Genomic DNA, 26,531 nt, shown 5'->3' with positions numbered 1-26,531 from the left:
TAGTGCATGAATTTTGGTCAATTCTGGACAAAAGATACTTAATTTTGGCAGGCCAGAAAAGTACTTGAACAGTTGCTGCTCTGAGGTAGAAATACATAGTATTTGAAATTGATTCATAAAATAGAAACTGTATATCATGGCTCTGAACAAAGGGATTTGCATAGCATAAATCATAGTGGTTAAAGCTAGAAGTCACTCTGACTTATTATGTGCAACTTAAATTGCACATAGGAAAACAGATGCAAATCTCTGAACGCAAACTAATTTTCCAAAATGTACAGTTAGAGGATATGAAATAACAGTAAGTATCTCTTAATAACCATGTTCTCTACTATGTAAATTGTAGTGTGGTAATATAGATGTTTGGTTTTGACAATTTTAAATTTCAATGAAATTCAAGAAATTACTGATGCTCTAGTTAAATCTAAGACTTACGGAAAAACATAATTTATCCAAATTTTTCTTCTACAAAAAAGCAATTCTGTGTAACTCCCAAGATAATTAGTGTCATTTTATACATTCCTTTGAATGACATGTCCTGTTCAAACACAACCACTTTCTTTTTTAACTTTCTGACAGATTCAAGATGATTTTTTGATAATTAATGGCAATCACGTAGACTAGGATATTAAATATATTGAAATATAGCTGAACTAAACCAAATGCAGCTAATGATATTTTATAAAATCTTTGTAAAACAAGATAACACTTTTTACCTAAGAGGTATGTCTAAGTCATGTGCTGCTGTATAATGCAGAGATACCTTATCCATTTTTCAGTGAGTTAATTTATGGGCACCATAATTAGGTTTGCTGTGGTAGCACTGAATGGCATTTTAGTTACTTTAACATACTTAATGTGCAGTATTGCAGGGTGAACTCAATGGAATTAATTTATAGTTACTCTGTAAACCATATAGAATAGAACACTCAATTGGAAGAGACCTACAGTGATCATCTAGTCCAACTGACTGACAACTTCAGGACTGACCAAAAGTTAAAGCATGTTATTAAGGGCATTGTCCGAATGCTTCTTCAACAGTGTCAGGCTTGGGGCATTGATCACCTCTCTAGGAAGCCTGTTCCAAGATTTGATCACCTTCTTGGTAAAGAAATGCTTCCTAATATCCAGTCTAAACCTCCACTGGTGCAGCTTTGAACCATTCCCACACATCCAATCAGTGGATACCCAGGAGAAGAGCTCAGCACCTCCCTCTCCCCTTCCCCTCCTCAGCAAGCTGTAGAGAGCAACAAGGTCACCCTTCAGCCTCCTTCTCTCCAAACTAGACAAACCCAGAGTCCTCAGCCGCTCCTCACAGGACGAGCCTTCCAGCCCTTTCACCAGAGTTGTTGCCCTCCTCTGGCAACATTCAAGGACCTTCACATCCTTCTTAAATCCTGGGGCCCAGCACTGCCCACAGCACTCAAGGTGAGGCTGCACCAACACTGAATACAGCAGGATAATCCCCTCTTTTGACCGGCTGGTTACGCTGTGTTGGATGCACCCCAAGATGCCGTTTGCTCTCTTGGCTGCCAGGGCACACTGCTGACTCATGTTGAGCTTAGTGTCACACCAGCACCCCCAGATCCCTTTCTGCAGGGCTGCTCTCCAGCAGCTCCTCTCCCAGTTTATACCTGTGCCTGCCATTACTCCATCTTGGGTGCAGCGTCGGACATTTGGACTTGTTAAATGTCATCCCACTGATGACTGCCCAATGCTGCAATCTATCTAGATCCCTCTGCAAGGCCTCTTGTCCCTCAAGAGAGTCAACAGCACCTTCCAGTTTGGTATCATCAGCAAACTTGCTCATGATGCATTCAGCTCCTGCATCCAGATCATTGATAAATATATTGAACAGGACTGGCCCTAGGATTGAGCCCTGAGGAACACCACTGGTGACCTGTTGCCAGCCAGATGCTTTTATAAGCCAAAACTTAAATTATTAATTTACTGATATGTTATCATTTAAACAGCATTTTCTGTACTATACATTGAAATAAAATGTGTATAGAAAATAGTAATTCTTCTGTAGAAATCTGAACCAGCTCTCTTTCCTGACAGCAAACACTGCTCATGATGGGAGAGTTAATGGTTTATGCTATACGAGTGATGGACTTTATCTGTTGACCGTTGGTACAGATCATCGGATGCGACTCTGGAACAGCTCCACTGGAGAAAACACATTAGTGAGTGTTCAAGGATCTTTGGTTATGCTTTTACTTGCACTTAGTTTTAGAAGAGTTATAATTGTGCAATTGTCATTACAACTTTGGATATTTATTCATTTTCATAAAAGATATACCTGCTTAATCTCATCATTAGAAGATCTTGTGAACATTTTTTTCCAGATTTCTTATTTCTAGTTATTAAAAAAAGAGTATGAGGAAGCCTGGATCTACTTAAACGTTGAATATGTTAACTTTAAATTCATTAATTTGTGAGCGTATCTGAAAACGCTTCAGACAGTAATGAAAACCTTAATATGTAGTGACTGTTGGTAGAATATTTTTTTTTTAACTATTAGCTGTCAGCATGCTGTCCACAGGGCAGTTGTCCATACCTGAGAGTTTCACTGATTGACTGCCTGGCTTTCTTGCAACTTCCTTTGTGGTTTTGTGGAATCTCTCTTGTGGAGTTGTATAGCAGTGTTAAAAATATCTATCCCCCTACATTTGCATTACAAACAAAAGCGGGGAGCGGGGGGGTGATGAAATCTCTGCTGATGCTCCAGCCCTTTCTATGTCTTGTTTTTTGCTGAAGGTTCAGTAAAGAAAGTTGTTTCCTATGTTTATTTAGCCAGTTGTGATTCTGGTCTGTCATTGTTATCAGGAAAGGAAGAAATTTTACTCTACCTTAGAAATTTTAATTCTGCTACTTAGTTTCAGAATACAGCAGAAAGAATTCCTTCTAGACATGCAAATGAAAGGACTTTCTATCTCTATGCTCCCCATATTTGCCAGCTTGTTCTCAGCACTTCATATATAGGCATCTTTGTCTTTAAATCACCATCACCAAAGTAGATAATACAGTTTGTTCATTCTCATATCACCAGCTGGATCACTGGGTTTTGGGGTTTTTTGTGCCTGTTAGTTCATTCACTTGTTTCATCAGCTATCTTACAGTTTTCTTATTTGGTGTGGAATAGCTTGATCTTGTCTTGCTTTTTCAAGTCCAGAACTATATTGTCCAGAGTACTGTATTTTCACACACTGACCAGAGGTATTGCTTAAAATAATTTTAGGTACCAACTGACAAATAAATGCATGCACAGGTATTAAGAGTTCACACCATAGTCTCTTTATTTCCTCTACTAGCCAGTTGTTTTGATCTCCATAATTTTTTTCTATACTTTTTGAAAGGTAAAGAAATTAAGCCATGTATATGATTTTTTTTTGAGCAATTAGCCAAATTTGGGGCCTAGTGGATTGTTTTGCTTAGTAAGAGAAATGAGTGTTGGAGTCATGCACATCTTGTGTACATCCTTTATCATGAGAAGGAAGAGGAAGTCCTGATTCGCTGTGTATAGGAAGAATCAAACAGAAGGAAGCAGGTTTTCTGTTTGTGTGCTCAAAAGACAAAACCAGTTTTTAAGATCTTCAATTCTTGTTTTGTCAGCATCCTTCCCTTGCCATTGCTCCTCTATCAAGCAGGAACGTTTACACTGAACATATCCATATAATTTATTTTCCCCAGCCTCCACCCCTCCCTTTCATTGTACATGCCTTTGTTAGAAGCAGTGTTGTGGCTTGGGAATTGTTGCTCTTTATCAGCAGAGTAATATGCCTCTTAAAATGACTAGCGTTAACAAGACTTAACACAGTCAATACTTGCAAACACTGTTTTTACAAAATGAGCAGTATTATCCACAAAGGACATGACGTAAGCTCCACATAGCGTAAAAGTATCCTCTCAATATGAAGGAATATAAACCTACTCTGTAAGCTAATCAAACTCTTTTTGTATACAATTTTATGATGATTGTGATATTTTCTCAGGACTTCTTTTTATTATGCTTTTGTTATGTGTGCTCTTTTTTATGAAAAAAGCATACTTTAAAAACAGCAACAAGTAGTCATCTTCCTTGCCTGGCTTATGCTGACTGATGCTTAAGTTTGCCTCAAACTTTGGACTCAGGCAATTGAAGCAGTATGGATCAAGTACCTGACAAAGCAGGACGCTTGTACTGGAGTATTTTTTTTAACTATAGGCCATGAGGTTTAGGTAGGGAGCTTTAAAATTAAACCAGGGAGCTTTACTAACACTGTATGTATAAGTGAATCTGTGTTTCATCACAAATTAAGAGCATAGCTTGTAGGACAACACTATTTGAAAACAAAATATTTTATATATAATGCTATGTAGTATTATGGAAACTAATTTTAAAATACTATTATTTTTATTAGAAAAAAACTCTTTTAAATCATAAAATATATGTGTGAACTTCAGGTGTTTGTAGTGGGCTTCTCCCTGTTCATGAAAAAAAGTATGTTTTATTTGTCAACAGTCTAATGCATTGTTTTAATTATGTTTGTTTAACTGTAAGCTATACTGTTCTCATTAATATATTTCTGTATTTTCTCATTAATGCACTTCTGATGTCTGGTAGGACCTAATTAGACTGATGTATCCAGCTGGAATATTTCCTAGCATGTTTGGAAACTTTCCACTTTCAACCCTTGGTGATATTTTTATCTACGTAGGACTTGTCAAGAGCTTGAAACATGGAGACATTAATAAGCTATACTACCTACACCACTTTTATTTGCAAGGCTTCCCACACACCTCAGAAGCCAGGCCTTAGAAATGTAGCATTTACTTCTGTCCCAGCTGCTCTTATAGGGAACGGTATTGAATATCTCAGTGGTGATTTACCTTTAGTCAAAAGATGGGCTTTTTTATCACCCTAACTATTCCATAATAACTTAGCAAGTTATTCTTTATTTGCTTCTTTCCTGAGTCTTTCTTCTAACCTCTTTACTTTACCCTTTACTTATGCCATCCTTCTGCTTGCCCTTCCATTCTTTTCATACTGTGTATTCATCTACTTTTCTTTGTTACTCATGAGGGAACAATGCAGAATCTTTCCCTACATTGCAGATGTTTTTCCTCTGCTCCTTCTTGTCTGAGCAAGGGATGACTTGCTGTGAGAAATCCTTAGGGTTAGTTCGTGTGTTGTCTAGACTGATGCTTCTGTTCTTTGCCATCCTACTGCCATATACACTTGAGAAATGTAGTTTTCTGCAACACTAGTCAACTCTGATAAACAAAAGGCACTTACAAGGTGGAAGGTATTGTAGGTCAATTTTTGTTCAATCTATGAGCTAAATTCTTGCAGTATTGGGACAGTGTTGGGATGTGTAACATCATCAATGACATAGACAGTGCGATCAAGTGCAGCCTCAGCAAGTTTGCAGACCACACCAAGCTGAGTGGTGAGGTTGACACGCCTGAGGGATGGGATGCCATCCAGAGGGACCTGGACCAGTTTGAGAAGTGGGCCCATGTGAACATCAGGCAGTTCAACAAGGCCAAGTGCAAGGTCCTGCACCTGGGTTGGGGCAATCCCCAGCACAAATACAGGCTGGGCAATGAGTGGATTGAGAGCAGCCCTATGGAGAAGGACTTGGGGGCATTAGTGGATGGAAAACTGAACATGAGCTAGCATGTGCACTTGCAGTCCAGAAAGCCAACCATATCCTGGGCCACATCAAAAGAAGTGTGGCCAGCAGGTTGAGGGAGGTGATTTTGCCCCTCTTCTCTGGTGAGACCCCACCTGGAGTACTGCGTCCAGCTCTGCAGTCCTCAGCACAGGAAAAGCATGGGCCTGTTGGAGTAGGTCCAGAGGAGGGTCAGAAAGATGAGCATCTCTCCTGTGAGGACAGGCTGAAAGAGTTGGGGTTGTTCAGCATGGAGAACAGAAGGCTCTGGGGACATGTTTTTGCAGCCTTTCAATATTTAAAGGGAGCTTATAAGCAAGCTAGTGTCAGACTTTTGAGTAGGGCCCATTGTGGTAGACAAGAGGTAATGGTTTTAAACAAGAGAATAGATTTAGACTGGATATAAGGAAGAAATTTTTTTCTTCCTTTGATGGTATTTTTCTTCCTCCTCTTCTTTTTGATGGGGGTGGTGAAACACTGGAACGTGTTGCACAGGGGGGTGGTAGAAGCCCCATCCCTGGAAACATTCAGGATTAGGTTGTATGGGGCTCTGAGCAGCCTGGTCTAGCTGAGGATGTCCCTGCTCATTGCAATGAGGGTTGGACTAGATGACCTTTAAAGGTTCCTTCCTACTCAAACTACTCTCTTATTGTATCTTTTATAACTGTATACTGTTGTGCATAAAGAGTTCTTGTGTAGTTTCAATACCTGAGAGAAAATTATTATGTTGGTCACCTAGGAAAATATTTAAGGCAGCAATTCCTGAACCAGTTCTAATTTCAGTGATAGTTTGGGTGCTTGGTGTAGATCTGCCACACAACAGCCTGTGCAAATTCTATTTCCAGGTGTGGAACTGCTGATTTTTAGGCATATCTTTCTTTACCTTTCTTAAAGTTAATATTAAGGAGAGTGAACTTCAATGAACAGGAAAATTTTCTGGGTAGACATCTGTAATTGGAAATGTCAAGGGTTGTGTTAACGTTGGGAAGCTTAAATTTAATTGTGTATTAAAGAAGAAATGGAATTGACCTTTTCATGTAACTTCCTGTAGTTTTCATTAATAGCTAACTGCATAATCCTTCATTTTACAGGTGAATTATGGGAAAATCCGTAATGAAAGCAGAAAAGCAGTCAAATGCACCGTCTCTAATGGCTGCAATCCAGAGTTTGCCTTTGTACCATGTGCTAGTACCATTGCTGTTTATGCAGTCTTCACAGGAGAACTGATAACTGTGCTTAGAGGGCATTATAGTACTGTTAACTGCTGTGCATATCAATATAATTTTCAGGTAAGTAAAGTACAAACCATATTCCAGACAACCTGGAATATTTATGCGCATTACCCAAACCATTTGCACAAAAAACATTAACTTTTCAAGGATGTGCTTTAATCAAAGATCTTGACGTAAGAGGGAGTTCTGCAACCTATGTGGAAAGCAAGAAAAGTTTGTTAAGTTCTTGGGATGGCCCAGAAAGGGTTCCTTCCATTGTTCATTTTGTCTCACGCAGGTATCTTTTCAATATACTATAGTAATTTTTTTGACTTGTGTTGCTATTAGTAAATCATATGCATGAAGACTTTTGCCTGTTTTCTGTAAGACTGAAGAGGAGGCATTTGACTTTCTGAGATGTGTAAGACTAATCACAGTAAGAAAGAATGTGAAGTGTGTTTAGGTGAAGTGCATTAGTATTGCTATCAGTACTGAGAACCTCTCAAGTACTTTGCTAAGGTAATCTTGCTCAAATGCCTGTAGTTATACCAATCACTGGGTGAATGAACAGTTTGGATGAAGCGTTGAGAACATGAGTTTCTTTAATGAATCTGAGAACATTTCACTTAAGAAATACCATAGCATTACAGGGACTCATGGTGCTGACAGCCTTTTTTTTTTCCTCTCCCCCTATAGTATATTTTCCTCTTGTAATAAAAGGCTTAAGGTTAGCAAGGCTTAATTTGTTATGAGATACTTTACAACAGATTGTTGTTATGGCTTGTGGTGTGACAAGAGTTAGATGTTAGTATGGATTTTAAGGCTGTTACATAGTTGCCCTCAGGTGTTGAGGATTGTACTCCATGTTCCAGGTCCTCCTGGAGAACTGGTCCTCTTTTGTTTCTGAAATATCAGGCAGAAATATTTGAGGCAGAAGGGCCATGTGGATATCTTCTCATGACCTCTCATACAATACATCATAGAAGTGAATTTGGTAGCTCTTGCTTTGAGTCCAGTAACTTTGAAAGAATCTTTCATCACTGAGATGGACTTCACTGAAAGTTTTGGACACATTACAAATGTGGCAATATAGCCCAAGCTAATAAGCCCTGATAGACCTGAAAAGCAGTTTTGGCCTGAATGGGCAGTGATGTATGAGATCCACTGAAAGGTGGAATATTCACATTTATAGCTAAAGCACATCTTTTCTGGACTGTGTTTGACTAGCTTAAGCCCTTTGTTCTTAAGAATAGTTTCCAAAAATGTACTAATGTGTTTATATTAAATCATCTTTGGATTTCTTTTTGATAAGCTGAAGAGATGAGGCTCATTAAATCTCCCTGTAAATCATGTTTTCCAGCTCTGGAAATGTAAATCTCTTTATAGTGTCTCTGTCTTGGCTTTTAAGATCTTTAGAAAAGGATCACTCATGTGTGAGCGTGCACACAAGAACTGCATCAGTCACTATAGCTATAGGTTTATGTTGGCAACAAATTCATTTGTTTCTGTTGTGATTTCTGATTCTTTTTCAGAATCACCCTCTTCTAGAGTTCAGTTCTATATTCTAGAAGTGTGACTGAAACCGGATTTTCTTTTTCTTTAAATGCTCTTCTAGTTGTATTAAACTGTTACTCTGGTGGAATAACATTACTGTAGTCAGTGTGTCAACACCAAAGCTAGTGGAAGTGTTATTTTGACTGTTTATGTTCACACCTATACTTCCAAATAGCTCGTTCTGTCTTGAAACAATTAAGTACATTCATCAGATTTCATATGATTCTCTATATAATAGAAATTATGATTTCCCAGTTAAAACTCCTTTTCTGAGAATGCAGTTGTTTGTAAAATTTGTAGTTACCTGTTCTATTTCACTCTTTCAAGCAATATTAAGTCAATGTTACTCACAGCTGTGCACTTCTATTTTCAGTTACTAGTTATAAATAAAATCTTGACAAAACCTGCTGCTTTGCAAACTGTGTTGATTGTTTATATTACTATATCTTAACTCTACAGTAACTGAATTGTTTAATCACATTTCCCTTTGTCTTGTTTCAGAATAAAAAAATGTCAGTTACTTCATTTGTATCTGTATCATTCCACTTTTTTTCCCTGAATGGCATATTAGCTCACTTCCAGCTTAGTATTTCAATAAGTATTAAAACATAATTAACTTGAGGAAACAAGAAGTTTTCTTAGACAACTCTAAGTCTCTCTGATATAAGTTATGCATCTACTGGTGAAATGTGTAGCGGATGGCTTTCTAACTTTTTTCTTATTAGTACATTTGAAATTAGTACACTATCTTCATATGAAACATCTTTTCTGCATAGTTTCTACGATTTCCATCTAGTAGTGAGTCTCTATTAAGAGTTTTCTTCATATTAATAGTCTTCTAAACCTTTTCTCCTGTCTTTAACCCTGCAGAGTGATTTTAGTCCTGCCTGCCCTCGAATCTGGTCCTTAGATTTCCTTACTATTTTTTTTCCTATGTTCAAAACTTCTGATTGATATTGGTTGCTGCCAGTCCCTCACGTTCTTTCTGTTCACTAACTGTATTTTAATCACTCTTTGTTTCGCCTCATAACTGGAACAGGTTCTAAAAGGAACTTTAACTTTTCACCAATTATGTATTTGAGGTGAGAAGTGTCTTCTGTTTAATCAGAACTGTATGATCACTGATACTCAAGCAACTAGCTATTTGCAATCCAGTGATATTAGTCTTTATCTGTTCTTATGAGGTCCAAATTATTGGGTTTGTGTGGAATACCTTTTGTGTTTGAGATATTGTGTGGAGCTGTCTCCAGAGTGGTGTGAGATTTAGTTAATGTGTGTATAATGCCTTTTGAGATCCTGGGAATAGAGCCATAAAATCCACTATATTATTGTTGGCCAAAATTGATTTTACATAAATAGCTCTGTAAAGTTAATAAGATGCTAGTCTGCTTGAGTAGTAAGAGCTACAGAATTTGGCCCTTAAGTAAGAGCCATTAATTTAATAGGAGGTTGGTAATTTCAAGGGTTGTGTGGAAGAAGAAATCTTCATTGTGCAGAGTCTTAGATGATTTTTTTACTGGTGGATCTAACATGCTAGGTACCATTGTGCCATACTGGTGGCTTAAAATAATTTAAGTAAACAAACAAGACCTACGTTTCCTTTTCTGAAAGGGAAATGGAGTAAAGCACCATGCACAAATAACACATCATAAAATATTAGGTATGCATCAGGAAACAATTTTGCTTTAAATAATAGTTGCTTCTATTGTTCAAGAAATGCCAGTGACATCTGCAAAGGTATTTGGCAAATCTAGTGCTAGGCTAATAAGTAAAAATAACTGAAAGTTAAATTAGGTTTTATTTGCAATCTTTCCTTAGTCTTAAAGCATAATATTTCCATATATTGTACCATAAACATGCATGGAGCTCACCATTTCAGGTTGTAATAATTAATTGTAACTATTACTGAATGCAGTGGATAGTAACTGAAGATCTTGCAATGCCAGGATCAGAAAGTGCAACAAGTGGTAGTAAAGATTAAATGGAATTATGGTGATGTCACTGTGACCTTGCTCACAAGGAGAGATTTTGGTGTGGGAAGAGGTTTTAAAGTTCTGGTGGTATTCTGTATCCTGTCAAAGACAGGAGACTTAAGTAGAGTACTGCTGACAGGATAAAGTGGGATTTGACCTATACCTTGGTGTGACTTCAACCTGTTTCCCTTTAAACAAAATAAGTAGGATGTTTCTCTCAAAATTTAGAAACTCTAATCTTGTATTGTTTTTTTTATGCATGAACAACTTCATGCATGGGACCAGTTTTATAGAAGTGAGTATGTCAGCTCTCTTGAATAAGATTACCCACATAAACGAGTATTTATAGGAATTAGACATTAAGTTCCTGCACAATTCAGTGTAATTCATGCAGTTTTAAAATTAAGTATATTAAGTAATTAGAATTAAGTATAAATAATCTTGGAGACAGGACTGTAATTACTTCTTGAACTTATGTTGAATCAATGTCATAATAATGTGCATGTATGCACGTAGTTGCTAGGCTTTCATGCTGTCAACCTGAAACAGAGAAAATACGTGATATATTTCACTTGGGCAGTTTGAACACATAGCAATACTCAATTGTTGTCAGACATTGCATATAATATGCAGGAGTATGAATCAAGATCGAAAGCATATGAGAATATCTTCATGCATGTTCATTTAAATAGCACTTTAGAAAATAGAAGCATTATTAGTGGAAAATTTATTGCAAAGATGGTGTAGTATTTCTCACTAGCAAAATTTCCTCAGTTTAAAGTGACAAAGAAGTCTGTATTTCCTTTAATAAAGAACTAAGAAAACTAAGCTATATTTGACTGTTAGCTATGTGGTGTAGAGATTGTTTGCTTCTATGTGTTTGCAGGGTGCCTTGCGCAATGGGATCTCAGTCCTTAGTCATTACCATAATAGTTATTTATACTAAAAATAATAAAATTGTCTTTCTGATCTCTGCCTTCCCAACAGGATACAGGTTTCAAATTATTTGTTCTTTTCCTTCCCTATGCATACTTAAACTACACTGACTTAATACCTCTTTGTTCCATACATATGCACTCTTCTAACATGTATTACTAGATGCTTCTGAGTTGGTTCGTATTTTTTAATTACCATAAAAAATATTCCCTGTTTTTCTTAGTTCTCCACCAAAGATAAATCATCTCTTAAGCTTCTTAACTGTTAAAAAAAGTGTCTTTTCAGAAGACGTGAGAGAAAGAAAAAGTGCATTTAAGCAATAAAGCTCATTTAAATGTGGGCAGTGCTGTTTTGGTGAACGATCTGGGAAAAATATAGAAACTTATTTTGTTTTGGCATATTATTTAAAAGTCTTTAATAATATAGTACAAATTAGAAATTGTATATTTGTCTTTATTTTTAAATATTTCATGGACTTTTTTTCCTAGCATTGTATTTGTGTCACTGTTCAGTAAATTTGTGTAAAAGTAATTTTTGCTTACTTTCTTAAAGGAAATTTATAGTGGTAGCAAAGATTCCAATATCCTTGCGTGGATACCAGCTCCTCAAGAGTCAGGTCTTGATGACACTTCTGAAAAGGTAATGAATTTGTGAGTTTGAACTGTAATTTTATGGCTGTTATACTTGGGGAGGTGGTGTGGAAATTTAGTATGAAGTCATTGTTTCACCATCAAAACTTGTAACAATTCCTAATTAAGGGGAGAATCACCTATTGTTTTGTTCCGTTTTTTGATTGTTGTAGGGTTTTGAGAGGACATTTTCTTTCATACTATAGTAAAGTCTTTTGCAGACTTCTAGCTTATCACTTATTTAACAGTAGTACTTGTCATTTGGCTATCAGTTTTTCAACTTCTACTTTAGTTTCTTTAGTTTCCAAATTGTTTTCTGTAGTTTATGCTATTTTGGAATTTGAAAGGTGCCAGAGATTCTATTTTAAATCGTTTTAAGGATATACTGTGTATGAAACAGGAAGATTAGGGATACCACACTTAATATCCAAATATTTTTGACGTAGAAATATAATAAAGAAGATTCTAAGACAGCTTATTTCAGTGTCTGAGGCAAGACATTCGGGGTGTTGCAGGGAAGATCATATGTAACACTGTTTTCCAAGCGGGTACTTTCTCTCTCTTAGTATTAGAGCTGGGCAATAAAAATTTCAGTGAACAGTTTGAGGTGAAAACTTGTAGATTTTAAGAAACTGAATCCATTCACAGTATCAGTCTGGCAAACTGTACTAATGTTAAATAGACAAGTTATATTAGTGTTTTGGCTCATAGCATACAAAAATTGCACTTCTAAAAATTTCTGAAATGTTCCATTTTGGACTGGGAAATAAGCATAAAATTTCTCAGTTGCTTTGCTTTATAAGACAACTTATTTCAGAACTATCCTACACTTAAGCAAAGAAGAAAAAAGTAGTTTCAAAGGTTAGATAGCCTAAACCCAAAATGTGTTCAGTTCACCTGAAATAAACATTTTTGCTGTAACCGAAATGTTGATGTGTATGAATTGCTTTTTCTTAGTCTGAAAAACAAACCCACATCAACAAGATCACTTACCCAGCTCTGATTAGAATTGTCCCTTTAAATCTGATGTGGTGGAGGTACGTAATATGTGCCATTGTTCTGAAACCTGTTAACCAACAGATGCTTTTGCAAATATTGTATATGAGGACTGCCTCCAAAAGAAGCAGTTCTGCTGTCCGCAGAGCACTAGTTTCTGCACCCTCTCATGTGCTAGAGCAGCTGTTTGAGCACCTGTATGACCAGAATCTGAACCCAGGATAGAAATAAACAAGAAAAAACTTTACCCCAAGTCACTGTGATTCAGCACACTGCATAGCTGCACAAACCCTTTAGCTTGACCCTAGCAGGGCTGAGGTGATAAATAGTTGTTGGATGTGGGTAGAGACCAGGACTACTTCTTGAGATAGTAGTGCTCTGTTACACTGGGCCAAGGGAGTTATGACTTAAAGCCAATGACACAAAACAAACACAGACAATCTATCTGTTATATTTTATACCAGACATTTGTGACACTTCCAGTCAGTGCTCCAGATATTTTTTTGTTGAAATTACAATTAAATAAGAGTACTATTTCATAGTTTATGCTGTCTCTAGTCAGTGGAATGGCCAAAGAAGTGGTTAAAAATATCCAGTACCCATAAGAGACAAAATAGTTTGTCTACATACAGTAATTAGGAAATGCCTTTAGCATTGCCCTTATTTGATTTTAGTATTGTTAATTGAGCAAACCACTGAGAGAATTTTTATTTTCTTTAGTCTCTGTGTCAGCAGCATTCCAATCCAGCATATGAAGAGGCATGGAGCAGCAGTGATAGTGAAGACTGATTTTCAATTATGTGCTGATATTGCTGTATTCGCAGGCTTTATCTACAGGATTTGATATTGTCGGATTTACTACGACTGGATTTTTATTACAGTTCTATCACAGCAAGGTCTTTCAGAAATAAGTTTCCACTGTTCTCTCTGTTCTTTCTTCACTGTTATAGTTAAATCTAAGGATTACTTTTGCATACTTTATGCATTGGTACACTTCATTCAGTGTTGAACAGCTGATAACTGGTCCCAAGGGCTTTTATTTTTCCTTTAATATTGCATTTTGTCTGGTATCACTAATACATAAGGAGGTAATCCTTTTATTTCTAAGAGACATGATACAGAGGATTTTACCTGAAGGTGAACTAGTTCAGGGATACCTCCAGCTTATTTTTATCCATGTCTAGATGGAGCAGTCTGTGTCCATTTTCAATTGTTTATGTGCTGTGGGACCCCACAGGATTTTGTGCCTATTTTGCATTTTCGGTTCTGTGTTTTTCCATTAAATGCGGTATTCAGTTCAGAAAGAGGTATAGCTGGGATCATCTATTCAAGTATTTATATGGTGACCCCATCAAGCAGTGTCTGAATCTGTCCCAGAAAGTTAAGAATAGGAACTAGTTTAAATAGAGTGTTGTTCCTGTTAGCAGGTTTTTAAAATCAGTCTTTTATATATGAATCTCTCACACTTCCTTAGCCAGCATGAAGAATTCCTGGACAGAAACAGGCTTGAGTGGATCACATTTCAAGTTCAAAATATCCAATGTAGTCCTTCAAAACTGTTTTCATCTGAATTTGTGATCTTAATGCCTGCTCTGTTTTGAAAGGGAGGAGCTTTATGGGAATATTGTCTAATCTCAATCACTAGTTTGTGCTTCAGACATAGTGTAGTCACCAAGCTGAGAGCTGAGTTAGAGGTTCCCATCAGATGTAGATGCAGCTCTATAGAGAAAAAATTCCTTCCAGAGCACATATTAGGACCACACATTCAGACAATAGGAAAAAAATCTTGTACAAATCAAAGAAAATAATATCTTTGTATAGTGTGTATTAGTTCTACAACTTGTATGCATTGTAGGATTAATTCACTGTGCTTCTGTATTTTAATATCTATAAAAGATATAGGCTGTCAGTTTCTGTATCAATCTAGTCTACCATTGTAAAATGATACAAAGTGAGGAGTGGGCATATCAAGGGAATATTGTAATTAAACAAGCTCCATATGTACTGTGTATCTGCTGGGAGAGACACACTGTGAAGTGGATAGCTGCAGGGTAGAAGACTTCCAGAAGTTTCAGCTGAAGTTAAGAACCAGCCTGACACTGTCACTTTACAGGAGTAGAGAAGATAATTATTTTTTTTTTAAATGATAGTTTTCATTACCAGTGGTTCACTCTAAAACTGGAAAAACTGAGGAACAAACCTGAGGAAAGGTATTAAACATCTTGATTTTTGTCTTGAAGAGGATGACTTTTTTGTGTTGTAACTGTACATATCATTTGTATATGCCAGTTACAGTTTATGTATTTTAATTTCTAAAAATGTGCTCAGTATGTCATAGTTATCAAAGAATAAATGCTTTTTTTAATCAGCTTTCAGTTATCTGTAATGGGTTTTGTGCATGTTATAATTGTGCATATCATTTGTATATGGCAACTGCAGTGCATGTATTTTGTATTTGAATTTCTAAAAATGTGCTCAGTATGTCAGTTATCGAAGAATAAATGCATTTTTCAGTCAATTTTCAGTTATCTGTAATGTGACTACAAATGGTGTTGATTTTAAAACAAACAAAAAATCTGTCAAAAATACCAGCTCTGTGGTGGACTGGGAATGGTATATAAATGGAAGAGGTGGAAAAATTACACTTAAAGAAGATGAGAAATCAAATTAAACCCATGTATAAGAATATTGCATTATTTCTCCTGGTTTTTGGAATGGCCTTTCTCAAATGAGTTCCTCTTCCTGTGCTTTGAGTACACAGTTATTGAGATTAGAAGGGATCACTGGAGATAATCTAGTCCAACCTTCCTGCTTTAAACATGGTCACCTAAATCAGATTGCTCAGGCTTGTGTCTAGTCAGGCTGAATATCTCTACAACCTACAAACCTGCTCTACTGTTTGAGGATTCTTAGAGTAAAAGTTTCTTCTTAGATTTAAATGGAGTGTTCTGTATTTCAGTTTGTACCCATTGCATCTTGACCCATTGTTGGATACCACTGAGAAGAGTCCAACTTAGTCTTCTTTGCTGTCCCTTTCCCTGGCTCCATCAGATATTTCTACACAATGGTGAGATTCCCCCTGAGTCTTTTCGCCAGGCAGAATAGTCCCAGCTCTTTCAGTGTCTCCCCGCAGGAAGAATCACTTTCCTCAGCCCACTGACAGCACTCTTCCTAATGCAACCCAGGATGCTGTTGGCCTTCTTTCTAGGGCACATTACTAGCTTGTGGTCACTTTAGTGTCCACCAGGAGTGCTGGGTCCTTCTCCACAAAGCTGCTTTCCAGCAGATTGGTCCCTGGGCTTTTTCGTCCCTGGGTGCAGGATTTGGCATTTGCCTTTATTGAACATCATGAGATTCCTGTTTGCCTACTTCTCCTGTTGAGGTACCTCTGAATGGTGGCAGCACAACCATCTGCAAACTTGTGGAAGGTACATTCTGTCATCAGTGAAGATGTTGAATAGGACTGGATCAAGTATGGACCCCTGGACTATGCCACTTGTGACTGGCTTCCAATGGGACTTTGCCACTGATCCCAACCCTCTGGCCTTTCATCTGTTTTTCAGTCTTACTGTTCACTTATCTAGTCTGTACTTTGTCAGTTTATCCATAAGGGTGTTTTGGGAAACTGTCAGAAGCCTTGCTAATGTAAAGGTAGGCATCATCCACTGTTCTCCACTCATCCACCAAGCTAGCCACCATGTTGTAGAAGGCTATCAGGTTGGTCAGGCATGGTCTTCCTTTCATAAATCTATGCTGACCGGTACCTTCTTGTCCTTTATGTGTCTGGAAGTGGTTTCCATGATAATCTGCTCTATCACCTTCACAGGGATAGGGGTGAGGGATTGACCTGTGTTTTCTGGATCTTCCTTCTTGGAAAACATGGGTGACCTTGGCTTTCTTACAATCCTCAGAAACCTCTCCTGCTCAGCGGGACCTTTCCAAAGTAACTGAAAGTGGTCTTACAATGATATCAGCCAGTTGTGGGTACATCCAGTCAAGCACCATGGACGTGCATATGTCCAGTTTGTGTAAGTGTTGCCCTAACTGATCCTCTTTCACCAAGGGTATGCCTGCCTTGCTCCAGACTTTCTAGTGGTCTCAGGGACCTGGGGTTGCTAAAGTCCAGTCTTGCCACTAAAGGTCATGGTGAAGAAGCATTGAGTACCTCAGCCTTTTATGTGTCCTTTGTCTCCAGTTCCCCTGTCCTGTTTAGCAGTGGGCCCACATTTTCCCTAGTCTTCCTTCTGCTGCTGTAGGTTTTAGTTTTGCTTTTCATATTCCTTACCAGATTTAACTCCAGGTGGGTTTTGGGTTTCCTAGCCCTATCTGTGCATGCTAGACATTTTCTCTGTATATCCCTGCTTCCACCCCTTGTATGCTTCCTTTTTGCATCTTGAGTTTTGTCAGGAGCTCCCTCTTCATGCATGCAGACATCCTTCCACCTTTTCTTTGTTTTCCTGCATGTGGGGTTGGACCATCCTCAAAAATCAACCAGCTCTCCTGGACCATCCTTCTCATCAGGGCTATATCCCATGGAATTTTTCCAGAGAGAACCCTGAATAGGGATTTATCTGGAAATGTGGAAACTTTCCCCTATACTTTTATGGGGCTTATTTTCATACTGTTTCTGAATAACTTTTTGCATATCGGTTTTGTGTAAGTTGCACCATGAATTCAATGTGGGATTCAACTCAGGAAGAGGTGAGCCCAAGTATCTATCCATCCAGTCACCTTTTGGTTTAGTGTCTGAAGCTATCCCAAATACTTGAATATACAAATTAGTTGCCTTGGGGGCTTATTGCTCCTACTAACAGTTAGTATCTGCTACACAGGAACCTTTCCAATTTGTCTTCTGGTATCAGTTGATGATGTCATTATTATCTCTCTTGACTTGTCCTCTGCTGGAAGGAGAGGCATTTCTGGTGAGGGAAATTAAAAACATCTGTGTCTCCTCTGGGCAAGGATCCAGGCACATTCTACAATGCAGCACCTGCAAACCTTCCATATAATGGCAGTAGCTGATAGGTGGTATTTAGTTTGCAAGGTTTGAAACATCTTGGTACTAGCCAACATCTCAAACACCAATTTTTGTGAAAATTCTGCTTTGAATAATGGCATATATATTATATTTTTTTCCCCATTTTCTCTAGATGTGGTAAACTTATCTAAGTTTTTTCTAGAAAAAAAAAGATTATTTTCATTTTATTTCTGCTGAATTCTTATGGTGGCTGTACTTAATTGCCAAGTAAAGTGTTGGTATCTTCAAAATGAAAAAAAATTAAAAGACAGTGAAGGTATGCTGTATATTATTTTTCACTGAAAAGAACCAAGTACTAAGCCAATGGTGCCAGTTGCAACTGTGCATGTCTTGCTTGTGTGTAAGTTAAATGTGATAATTAAACCAGAGTCTTCCCCTTCATTTATGTGTATTCTGCTTCTATGCTTATAGCATGTATTTTTATAGTATCAGAGCTCTTTCAGAACCAGAAATGCAGCAAGGGGAGTAATATAGGCTTAATTGCTCTTCCCATCCTTATGTCAGTCAGAAAAAAAAAACCATATTTGAAAATCCAGTCAGGTGTCAAAAGAGGTGCTGTATTCGTGTTGAAATAAAGTTATTCACTTGAGAGGCAACTAGCTGATAGCTGGATTCTAAATTCCTGTTAAAAACAGTAAGAAAGTTAAGAGTTTAAAGAGAGAGCTTAAACTGGAATGGACTGTACTCTTATTGCAGCAGTGGTACTGGGCTTTAGTAGTCATACTCTGTATCAGAATATGTAGAGAAGTGCTTTCATCTTTTCAGGCTGTTCTGGGAGTTGACTGTTGCTTAGGCTTGATTTGTCTGCCAAGGCAGAGATTTTTGAGTTTGATGCAGCAGGTACAAAAAGAGGAAAAAGAATTTATTTGTTCTAACAAAAGATCAAAGAATTTCCTTTCCCTTCTAGCCTAAGGAAACAATGGAGATCAGAGTCAGTCTGAGCCAGCCAAGCTAAAGAAGTCCAGAGAGCCTAAGACAAACCTCCTTTAGCTTAAGTGAAAGTTGAGTTCTGAAGAGACAGTAAGATAGGACTCTGATTATTTATGTCTAGGTTATGATGCTCAGAAAGAATCTAGTATAGAGACATCCAAGCAAAAACCGGGTTCTTTTTTTCTTCCTGTACACAGACCTGGAAAAAAGCATTAGCACATGAGAATTTAAATGTGGTTAACTCCCAAGCATTGGGAAGAACAAGTTAACACCATGTGCTTACCTCCCTTTGCCCTTTTCTCTGTCCCCAGTACACTCACTCTTACACACAGGCTGACAATACTAAATGTGGGGATTTGTTTGCCACCTTTTTTTGCATTGTTTGGATTTGTAGTCCAGCAAGGCTTCTCACTACACAAGACATCTGGGTTTTTTAATCAAGGATGAGTTCGTCATATGCTCAGTCAGCTTAGGGCTCAGAATTTAAGACCTCTGTCATTGTAAAGCTGGAAAGTTCTTAGATTTGGGAACATCAATAGAACTGTTACATTTTTTTTTTTTTTTACACTTGTGTTATAGTCTTTATCCTACCTTGAATGGAGATACAGAGATAGATATATGTATACACACACACATATATATGCACACAGATTATAAATATATTAAAAATATATTTACCACTGCTCTAGCACTATTGGAGGATAGTTCTCAGTTTTCTTCCTACCTCATTTTTTAATGCAGGTAAAGGTCTAGTGCATACAGTTGAGAATTGTAAGCTCTTCAGTGAACATTGGCCCAGGATCTGCCACAATGAACGGGTAAACCTACTGTTACCTTAGTACAACTAAAGTTTGAGATACAATACATGGTCAAGTTATGGGCATATTAGTTAAACCATGGGAACTGTCCAGATACATATTTTGGCATGTAGAACATGGGAACTAACATGGTTAAAGTCCATAAAGAAAGAGAACTTGAGTATTTGCCATGTGCTTAGCCACTAAGATGCGTGCTGAGGTTTTGACACCTGAGAGATGTTCTTGAAGGCAGTATATTGGTTTCAGTGGACAGCAGTTAACGCTTACAATACCCATCTAAACAAAAGTATGTAAAATGTATCAATAAAGTTGTGTGGTTAAAGCTGAGTTATGAAATGGACATGCCTTCTTCCATCCTCCCCTTTTGTTTTCTTTTTGTCTATTTTATAAAAACAGTGGGAATGAAGGATAAAAGAAGATGACTGAGTGCCCAGGAATTCAGGCAGGTGCATAACTACTCCCCACAGCTTCATCCCTTCTAATCATATCTGTGTGCTCTGTAGTCAGCCTTACCCACCAACCCACACGTTCTGCCCAGATGACAGCTAACTGATGTCATCCACCACACTGGCAACCCTTAACCACGCCCAGTCCTGCCAAATTCCACCAAGCCCAAGAGAGTGGAAAAAAGTATTTGGGGCTATTAACGCAGTTTTCTATTTACATATGAAAGAATTTTTTAATTGCATAGGCATACAGCTTTGTTCTTAATTTTCATTTTGTCACCATTTGCTTTCAATTTAAGGCAGAAAGAAACCAGGATATTTTTAGTTATGCATTTTAGCTTTGGGCTAAGAAGGAGACTTTCAGTCAGTCACTGAGGTCTGTACACTTGGGAGATTACAAATCCACCATTTTCATGCAGATGTGGGACAGAGATGCATCTGCAATCCTGAACAGGTTTTACAGTAAATTTCCTCATGTCAAATCAGAGATTAAAATCAGCAGTTTAAATCAGTCCAACCAGTTATTTTTGCAGCCATATGTTTGTAATCTAAAGTAACGTGTCTAAGCAAGAATGGGGTAATTTATTCAGCAACAAAAATAATATGCCTTCATTTAATACAAAATAGATTAACGTGGGGGCCAGAGAAAATGAGAGTTATTAAAACTTTTTTTTCACTCTTCTCAGCAGCCACATTTGAAAGATACTGAGAATTTTTCTTTCCTATTGACTGAAAAGTATTTTTTTAACATGTTTTATATTAGTTACAGGTCTTAGCCTTCAATGGAATTATTAAAACATTCTAAGAAAATTTGGAATCATATTTTTAGAAAAGTTAGCTCAAAAAATATATTCACAATATAAATGAGGAAATATATTATGCTCTTGCTGGAGATCATTGGCAAGAATAAACTTATATTTGGTAGCCAGCCAGTTCCATTTGTATTTAAAATTGTAAGTTGATTCTTAATTCTCTCTTTAGTGATTCAGGATGGTCTCTGAAGGAACCGTAGCTATTAATGCCTGCCTGCAATATTTTACTTTGATCCCCACAAATATATCCTGGTCTGTATGGTGGATGTTTAATTGTTAGTGCCATTTTAAGAAAGGGGAGTAGCCTGGAAAAAAGATAAACAAGAGAATCTTTTCCTCTGACTTAGGGTATGTCTGTTCTTCAGGCAGCAGCATAACACAGAGATGTCTGGCTTACATGATCAATCCCACCACAGGCTAATGTACTTTGCTGGATGCTGCATCAATTCACCTCTATGGAGCTTAATGCTGCCATGGCTAGACTACTTTGTTACTGTGTTAATATGTTTCTTTCCTATCTTCTGTAGATATGCTGTGTCAACATGGCACAATGAATGCAGCAGTTTGGGGAGCCCGTATTTTCTGTGATAAAAGATACACCGTACAGGAGGTGTATGGTAAGAATATCAAGTTCTCATGTTTTGTGGCAGTCAGTAGGGAGTGTCTCATGTTGCTCAACAGTTAATTACTGTTACTATCACCTCCTACACTCTGGAACATCTCAGGAAATCAGCTGCTTGTGATTCTCATGCTAGCAAACATGAAAAAAAATGGTTTAGGACTTTATAAAATAGTAGGTTTGTATGAAGCTCTTTTCTTTTGCCCATTACTAGTTCTTCCAGGTGGAATATATAGTCCAGAGAATGTATTTTTGTAACTGAAGCATGCATTATGGCGTATGTGAGTTGAAGCTAACCATCTTAAATATCCAAATGGTCTGATGCAGTTCTATGGTTTTGCACTGCCACTAGTGCAACAGGAGCCTTATATTAAGCAGTTCTTCTGCACATCTTCTGTGGGAAACGGTCACATTTGGCACTTACTTGGACTGTATTGCACATTCTCAGCGTAGTGCATAAATTGTTTCCCAAGGAAAAAAAATGCATCTCTAGAGTTGTGTGGAACTTTGCCATCTGAATGCTATTAATTGTTTATAAAGAAAGTTTCGAGAACATTTAATTGTTTTGCAGACAGCTAATGTACCTGAGGGCCTAAATGAATGTTTGAAACAGCTGCTTCATCCTGTTCTACCACTATGGATAACTACTAAAGTTTAGGTTGACTAATGAGGTATATCAAAGTAATTTAAATAACACTTAGTGATAGGCTACTATAATAAATGTAGATACCTGTGAGACATGCAGAACTCTGGGATATAAGGATTATATCACTGCTTAGCAGAATTCCCCTATGTTGCATTATAGGTTTCAGTGCTTCAGGAGACTTGGTCTGTGTGCCCTGAACACATCTCACTGTCACATCTCGTATCAGTAGGAAGTCTTATTATATATTCCAGTGACCTTGAAAACTGTGCTAGCAAAGCTTTTTCCCCACCAGAGAGAAGAGATGCAAGTCAAAGAGTGGAAAGTGGTCCAGTAGTTCCCAAGACTGCTCAACAATTAAGCTTGACAGGCACAAGAAAAATGAAAACAGAATGTCTTGGTTTAACCGCAGCTGGCAACCAAGCACCACAGAGCCGCTTGTTAGTTCATTCACCCTTGCAGTGGGATGAGGGGAAGAGAATTGGAAGGGTAAAAGTGAGAAAACTCATGGGTTGAGATAAGAACAGTTTAATAATTGAAATAGTAAAAAATCAAAATAAAAATTTAAAAAATAATAATAAATTTAATGAAAAGGAAAATAACAAAGAGAGATAAATAAAACCCAAGAAAGACAAGTGATGCAAATGAAAACAATTGCTCACTACTAGCCAAACAAATGCCCAGCCAATCCCTGAGCAGCAGCCCACCATCAACCTTCCCCCTAGTTTTATTGCTGAGCACGATGCCATATGGTACAGAATACCCCTGTGGTCATCTGGGGTCAGCTGTCCCAGCTGTGTCCCCTCCCAACTTCTTATGCACCCCCAGCCTACTCGCTGGTGGGGTGGTGTGAGGAACAGAAAAGTTCCTGGCTCTGTGTAACTACTGCTCAGCAATAATGAAAACATACCTGCGTTACCAACACTGCTTCCAGCACAAATCCAAAACATAGCCCCATTCTAGTTACTATGAAGAAAATTAACTCTACCCCAGACCAAACCAGCACATAGAGAAAGGAGACGAAGGAGCCATTTTAGTTTATAAAAGGAAAGGTAGAGCTCTGCTTGTGCCCCAAGACACACAGGGTATGCATGTTTGACAATCCTCCATGCTCCGTGGTGTATCACCAAGGCCAGTGCTCACTTCTGTGGCACCCTGACCTCCCCGAAGCCTGAGGTGAGGGTCCTGCTCCACATGAGTCAGTGCACAGGAGCCGTGAAAGCAATGGCTTTCACACTGCTCTGTCTTCCCTCTGTCTCTACTGTTTTACCTAGGGTCAGTTGAATACAGATCTTTCATGGTCCCCAACTCCTGCCTCCTCTCCCTCTCTCCCTAGGAGGCTGTTCATAATCCTTGCTGTTAATTTGCATCCCCTTTCTCTGCTGCACAGAGCCATGCCCACACACAGCTCTCCAAGCCAGGACTTAACCCTGCCCTGTCTCTACACTGAAGTCCTCATCCAGTATTATTCATCAAGTTCTTCTGCTTAAAACTGGTAGTTCTGTGTAGTTTTGAAATATCTTTTTTCTCTATTTCCATTTGGCTGGCATGGCTACATGCTTAGGTGCATACGGTGGTTTGTCAGTTCAAATAGTGTTTTGAGTAGAAGAATATGAGACCTTTGATCTGAAAGCCATTTGGCCATGTTAGAGCAGAACTGTACCCACAGAATAAGAAAAATGGGAGGAAGGTTTTATTAGCTTTTTCATAATTCCATGTTAACACATACATGCAGTTTCTGGAAGAACATTAGCTGCTTGTTAACTCACTTGGACCCAATGCAATTTTTTTCTATGAAGAAGCAGCTTATAAGTTCCCAGACTTGCAGCATTTGTTCATTACAGTCAGAAGAAAAGAGCTGCCTTGAAAACCTGGCATTTAAATATTATTTTCACTTTATAATTGACATTTTCATTTTATAATTGACCTATGTTTATCATTATTTTCCTCTGTCACCTGCAGCTTCCTAAAATCTTACAGTGATTAACAAAAGTGACCATATAAATGTTCAAGGTCTGGTTTATCTAAAAAGAGACAGTTAAATAAAAATTTAGGTGAAATATTGCAGAAATCTTTGAAAATCAGCAGCACTAACTGCCATATCAAAATATTTCTCAGTTTTATAACTTTGTGCAATACAGAACTGCTGCCAGCTTTGATGCTTGTCCTCATTAGTAGATGCTACTTCTCCATGAAATTTCTTTACCCAAGTTCACATTTCTGCCTTTCTCCCCATAATTTCTTAAATGCCATTTCACTAGTCCAAACTGAATTACTTAATTCATCCCAGAGTATTCTCACTGCCTTGTCTCCTGTCACCATAACTAAGACCAGCAGCTTCCATGATACAAAGCTGCAAACTGTGCTCCACCCAGTGTTGAGATTTTATCACTTTTTCCTGTATAACTATTCATAAAGTCTGGCCTAACTTCTTCTTTTTGTGTGTACAAAGTCTACTAACTTTCATTCCCTCACCTCCCATCTTGATGGCTTCCTCTTCACCTACTCCCACATTTCCAGTCTGCCACCTATTTAATGAAAGGTGCCACAAATCTTAAGATAGCTCCTGTGCTAAGATCTAGCTATTTCATTTTTACCTTCACTTTTTTGGCTTATTTTTACCTTTGCTTTTATTCTCCCAACATATCACCTCCTCTTTAAATCACTTTTCTTTCTCTCCAATACATTTCATAATTCTTACCTAGCCTGCCTGCATAAGCTTCATTCATTTACTCTTTCAGCCACTACCTCCACTCTTTTTACTACCTTACTCCAAGCTGGTCTACCCAGGTTGTAACTTTTCACTCTTACCATGTGTCAAGATTCATTTCTGTCGCTATTTTCAGAAAATGAGTCAGACATTTATTTATGGTTACCTTTTAAATACTCATGAGATGTTTCTGCATTCTGCTTTCAGCTGTATCTCATGGTGTCCCCGTGTCATGGGTGCCCCAGGCCATCATTAACCCAGAAAATGGACAACTGACCATAGGTGACAAGCATTAGATCTTGCTTCTTTTGCATGATCACATCATCCATGCCTCTTCCTTTCTGCTGTCCTAAAGCTTTAACCGCTTCATTGTATAAGGACTCACATCACTCAATACTGTAACACAGGTATATTAAATGTATGAATTATTTAATATAGGCGGTAAACCATCTAACAGTAGCAGAAAAACAAAACAGTGTTTTATTACATCCACGTGTATTCTAAATTATTACAGGATAATTAACCAAGAAATACAGCGGATATCTAAGGTACATTGAATTACAGTGCCTTGACAGAGATGCTTAACTTTGTTAAAGGCTGTTGTCAAAACAGCTTTGAGGAAAAAAACAGTTCTCTGAATCTTATAAAATCTGAGCTCATGCTGCACAAAGCAGAGAATATTTCTGTGACTGGAGTCTGCAGAAATCTGCAAGTAAGTAGATATTCTGCATTATACCAAATCCACCCAATGTTATCCCACTCAGAGCTATCACCTATTTAAGAAGACAAAGGCGTGTCCAGAGATGACAAAGTCAGGGACAGGCAGCAGAAACAGCCCTCTTTATGTCTTCACCATCTCTGCCTTCCTGGCCTGCAGCACAGCAGTCACCAGTCTGCAGCGTTTGAGCCCCTCAGGGCTGTTAAGTTAAAGACAGGCCAAACAGGCACAGCTAGGTCCTTGGCAATTGGGTGAGAGAGTTCAAAATGGTTAAAATTAACTTTGCCTCGCCTCTCCTCAGGTGGCAAGAATGAAAGCTCTGGTGCAGAACTGGACTGCTTCTTTACTTTCCATGCAGGAAAATCCTGCTATGTCTTGGCAGAGTCTTAAAAACAAATCCAGCATTATGGAAGGAGTTTGTAGGGAAACTCACTCCACTGCTTTGTCTACTCTGGTTATTTCTCTCCTGTTTTTCTGTCTCATCCATTTCCCTTTTATATTACTTAGAACCATTCTTGGCCTCCCTTTCTCTGTAGCCTGTTTGGAAAAATAAGGTGTTTTCTTAGGAACTTTTAGGAACTCTAACCTAAAAGCCTTTTAACTGTTAAAGATTAACTATTAAACATCTGTGGAAAAGCATGCATTTCCCTGACACTTGACTCCAGCCTGCTGCATTCTAAAACTCAGCTATTATTAATGCTTCAATAGGTTCTTTATGCTTAACAGGCTGATAGGAAGACAAGCTCAGATCATACATAGAAAATACAGAAATGTAAGCTAGTATCGTATGCCTGGGTGGGGAGCCACAAATGCCTCTAACTGTGAGCAAGCAGGTGTAAGA

The 26,531-nt window shown here is 38.0% G+C and overlaps 1 protein-coding gene across 9 annotated transcripts in view; it reads left to right on the top strand.

Moving 5' to 3' along the window:
- ERCC8 (ERCC excision repair 8, CSA ubiquitin ligase complex subunit) overlaps positions 1–26,531 on the top strand; it is a 49,618-nt gene that overhangs the window by 15,081 nt on the left and 8,006 nt on the right. For 7 of the 9 annotated variants that reach the window (XM_074856811.1, XM_074856813.1, XM_074856818.1 and 4 more), the window contains exons 9-12: positions 2,062–2,186; positions 6,749–6,946; positions 11,884–11,970; positions 13,677–15,474. In XM_074856811.1, the coding sequence (XP_074712912.1) occupies positions 2,062–2,186; positions 6,749–6,946; positions 11,884–11,970; positions 13,677–13,745 (479 nt within the window). In that variant the 3' untranslated portion in view covers positions 13,746–15,474. Of the gene's footprint in view, positions 1–2,061; positions 2,187–6,748; positions 6,947–11,883; positions 11,971–13,676; positions 15,475–21,527; positions 21,618–25,179; positions 25,380–26,531 lie in introns of those variants that run through there. The other 2 variants (XR_012627195.1, XR_012627194.1) reach the window with 2 other exon arrangements.

The sequence above is a fragment of the Strix uralensis genome, chromosome Z (assembly GCF_047716275.1).
Source record: "Strix uralensis isolate ZFMK-TIS-50842 chromosome Z, bStrUra1, whole genome shotgun sequence".
NCBI classification, from domain to species: domain Eukaryota; kingdom Metazoa; phylum Chordata; class Aves; order Strigiformes; family Strigidae; genus Strix; species Strix uralensis.
The sequence above is the reverse complement of the archived record's forward strand: the minus strand, read 5'-3'. Positions and strand labels throughout refer to the sequence as shown.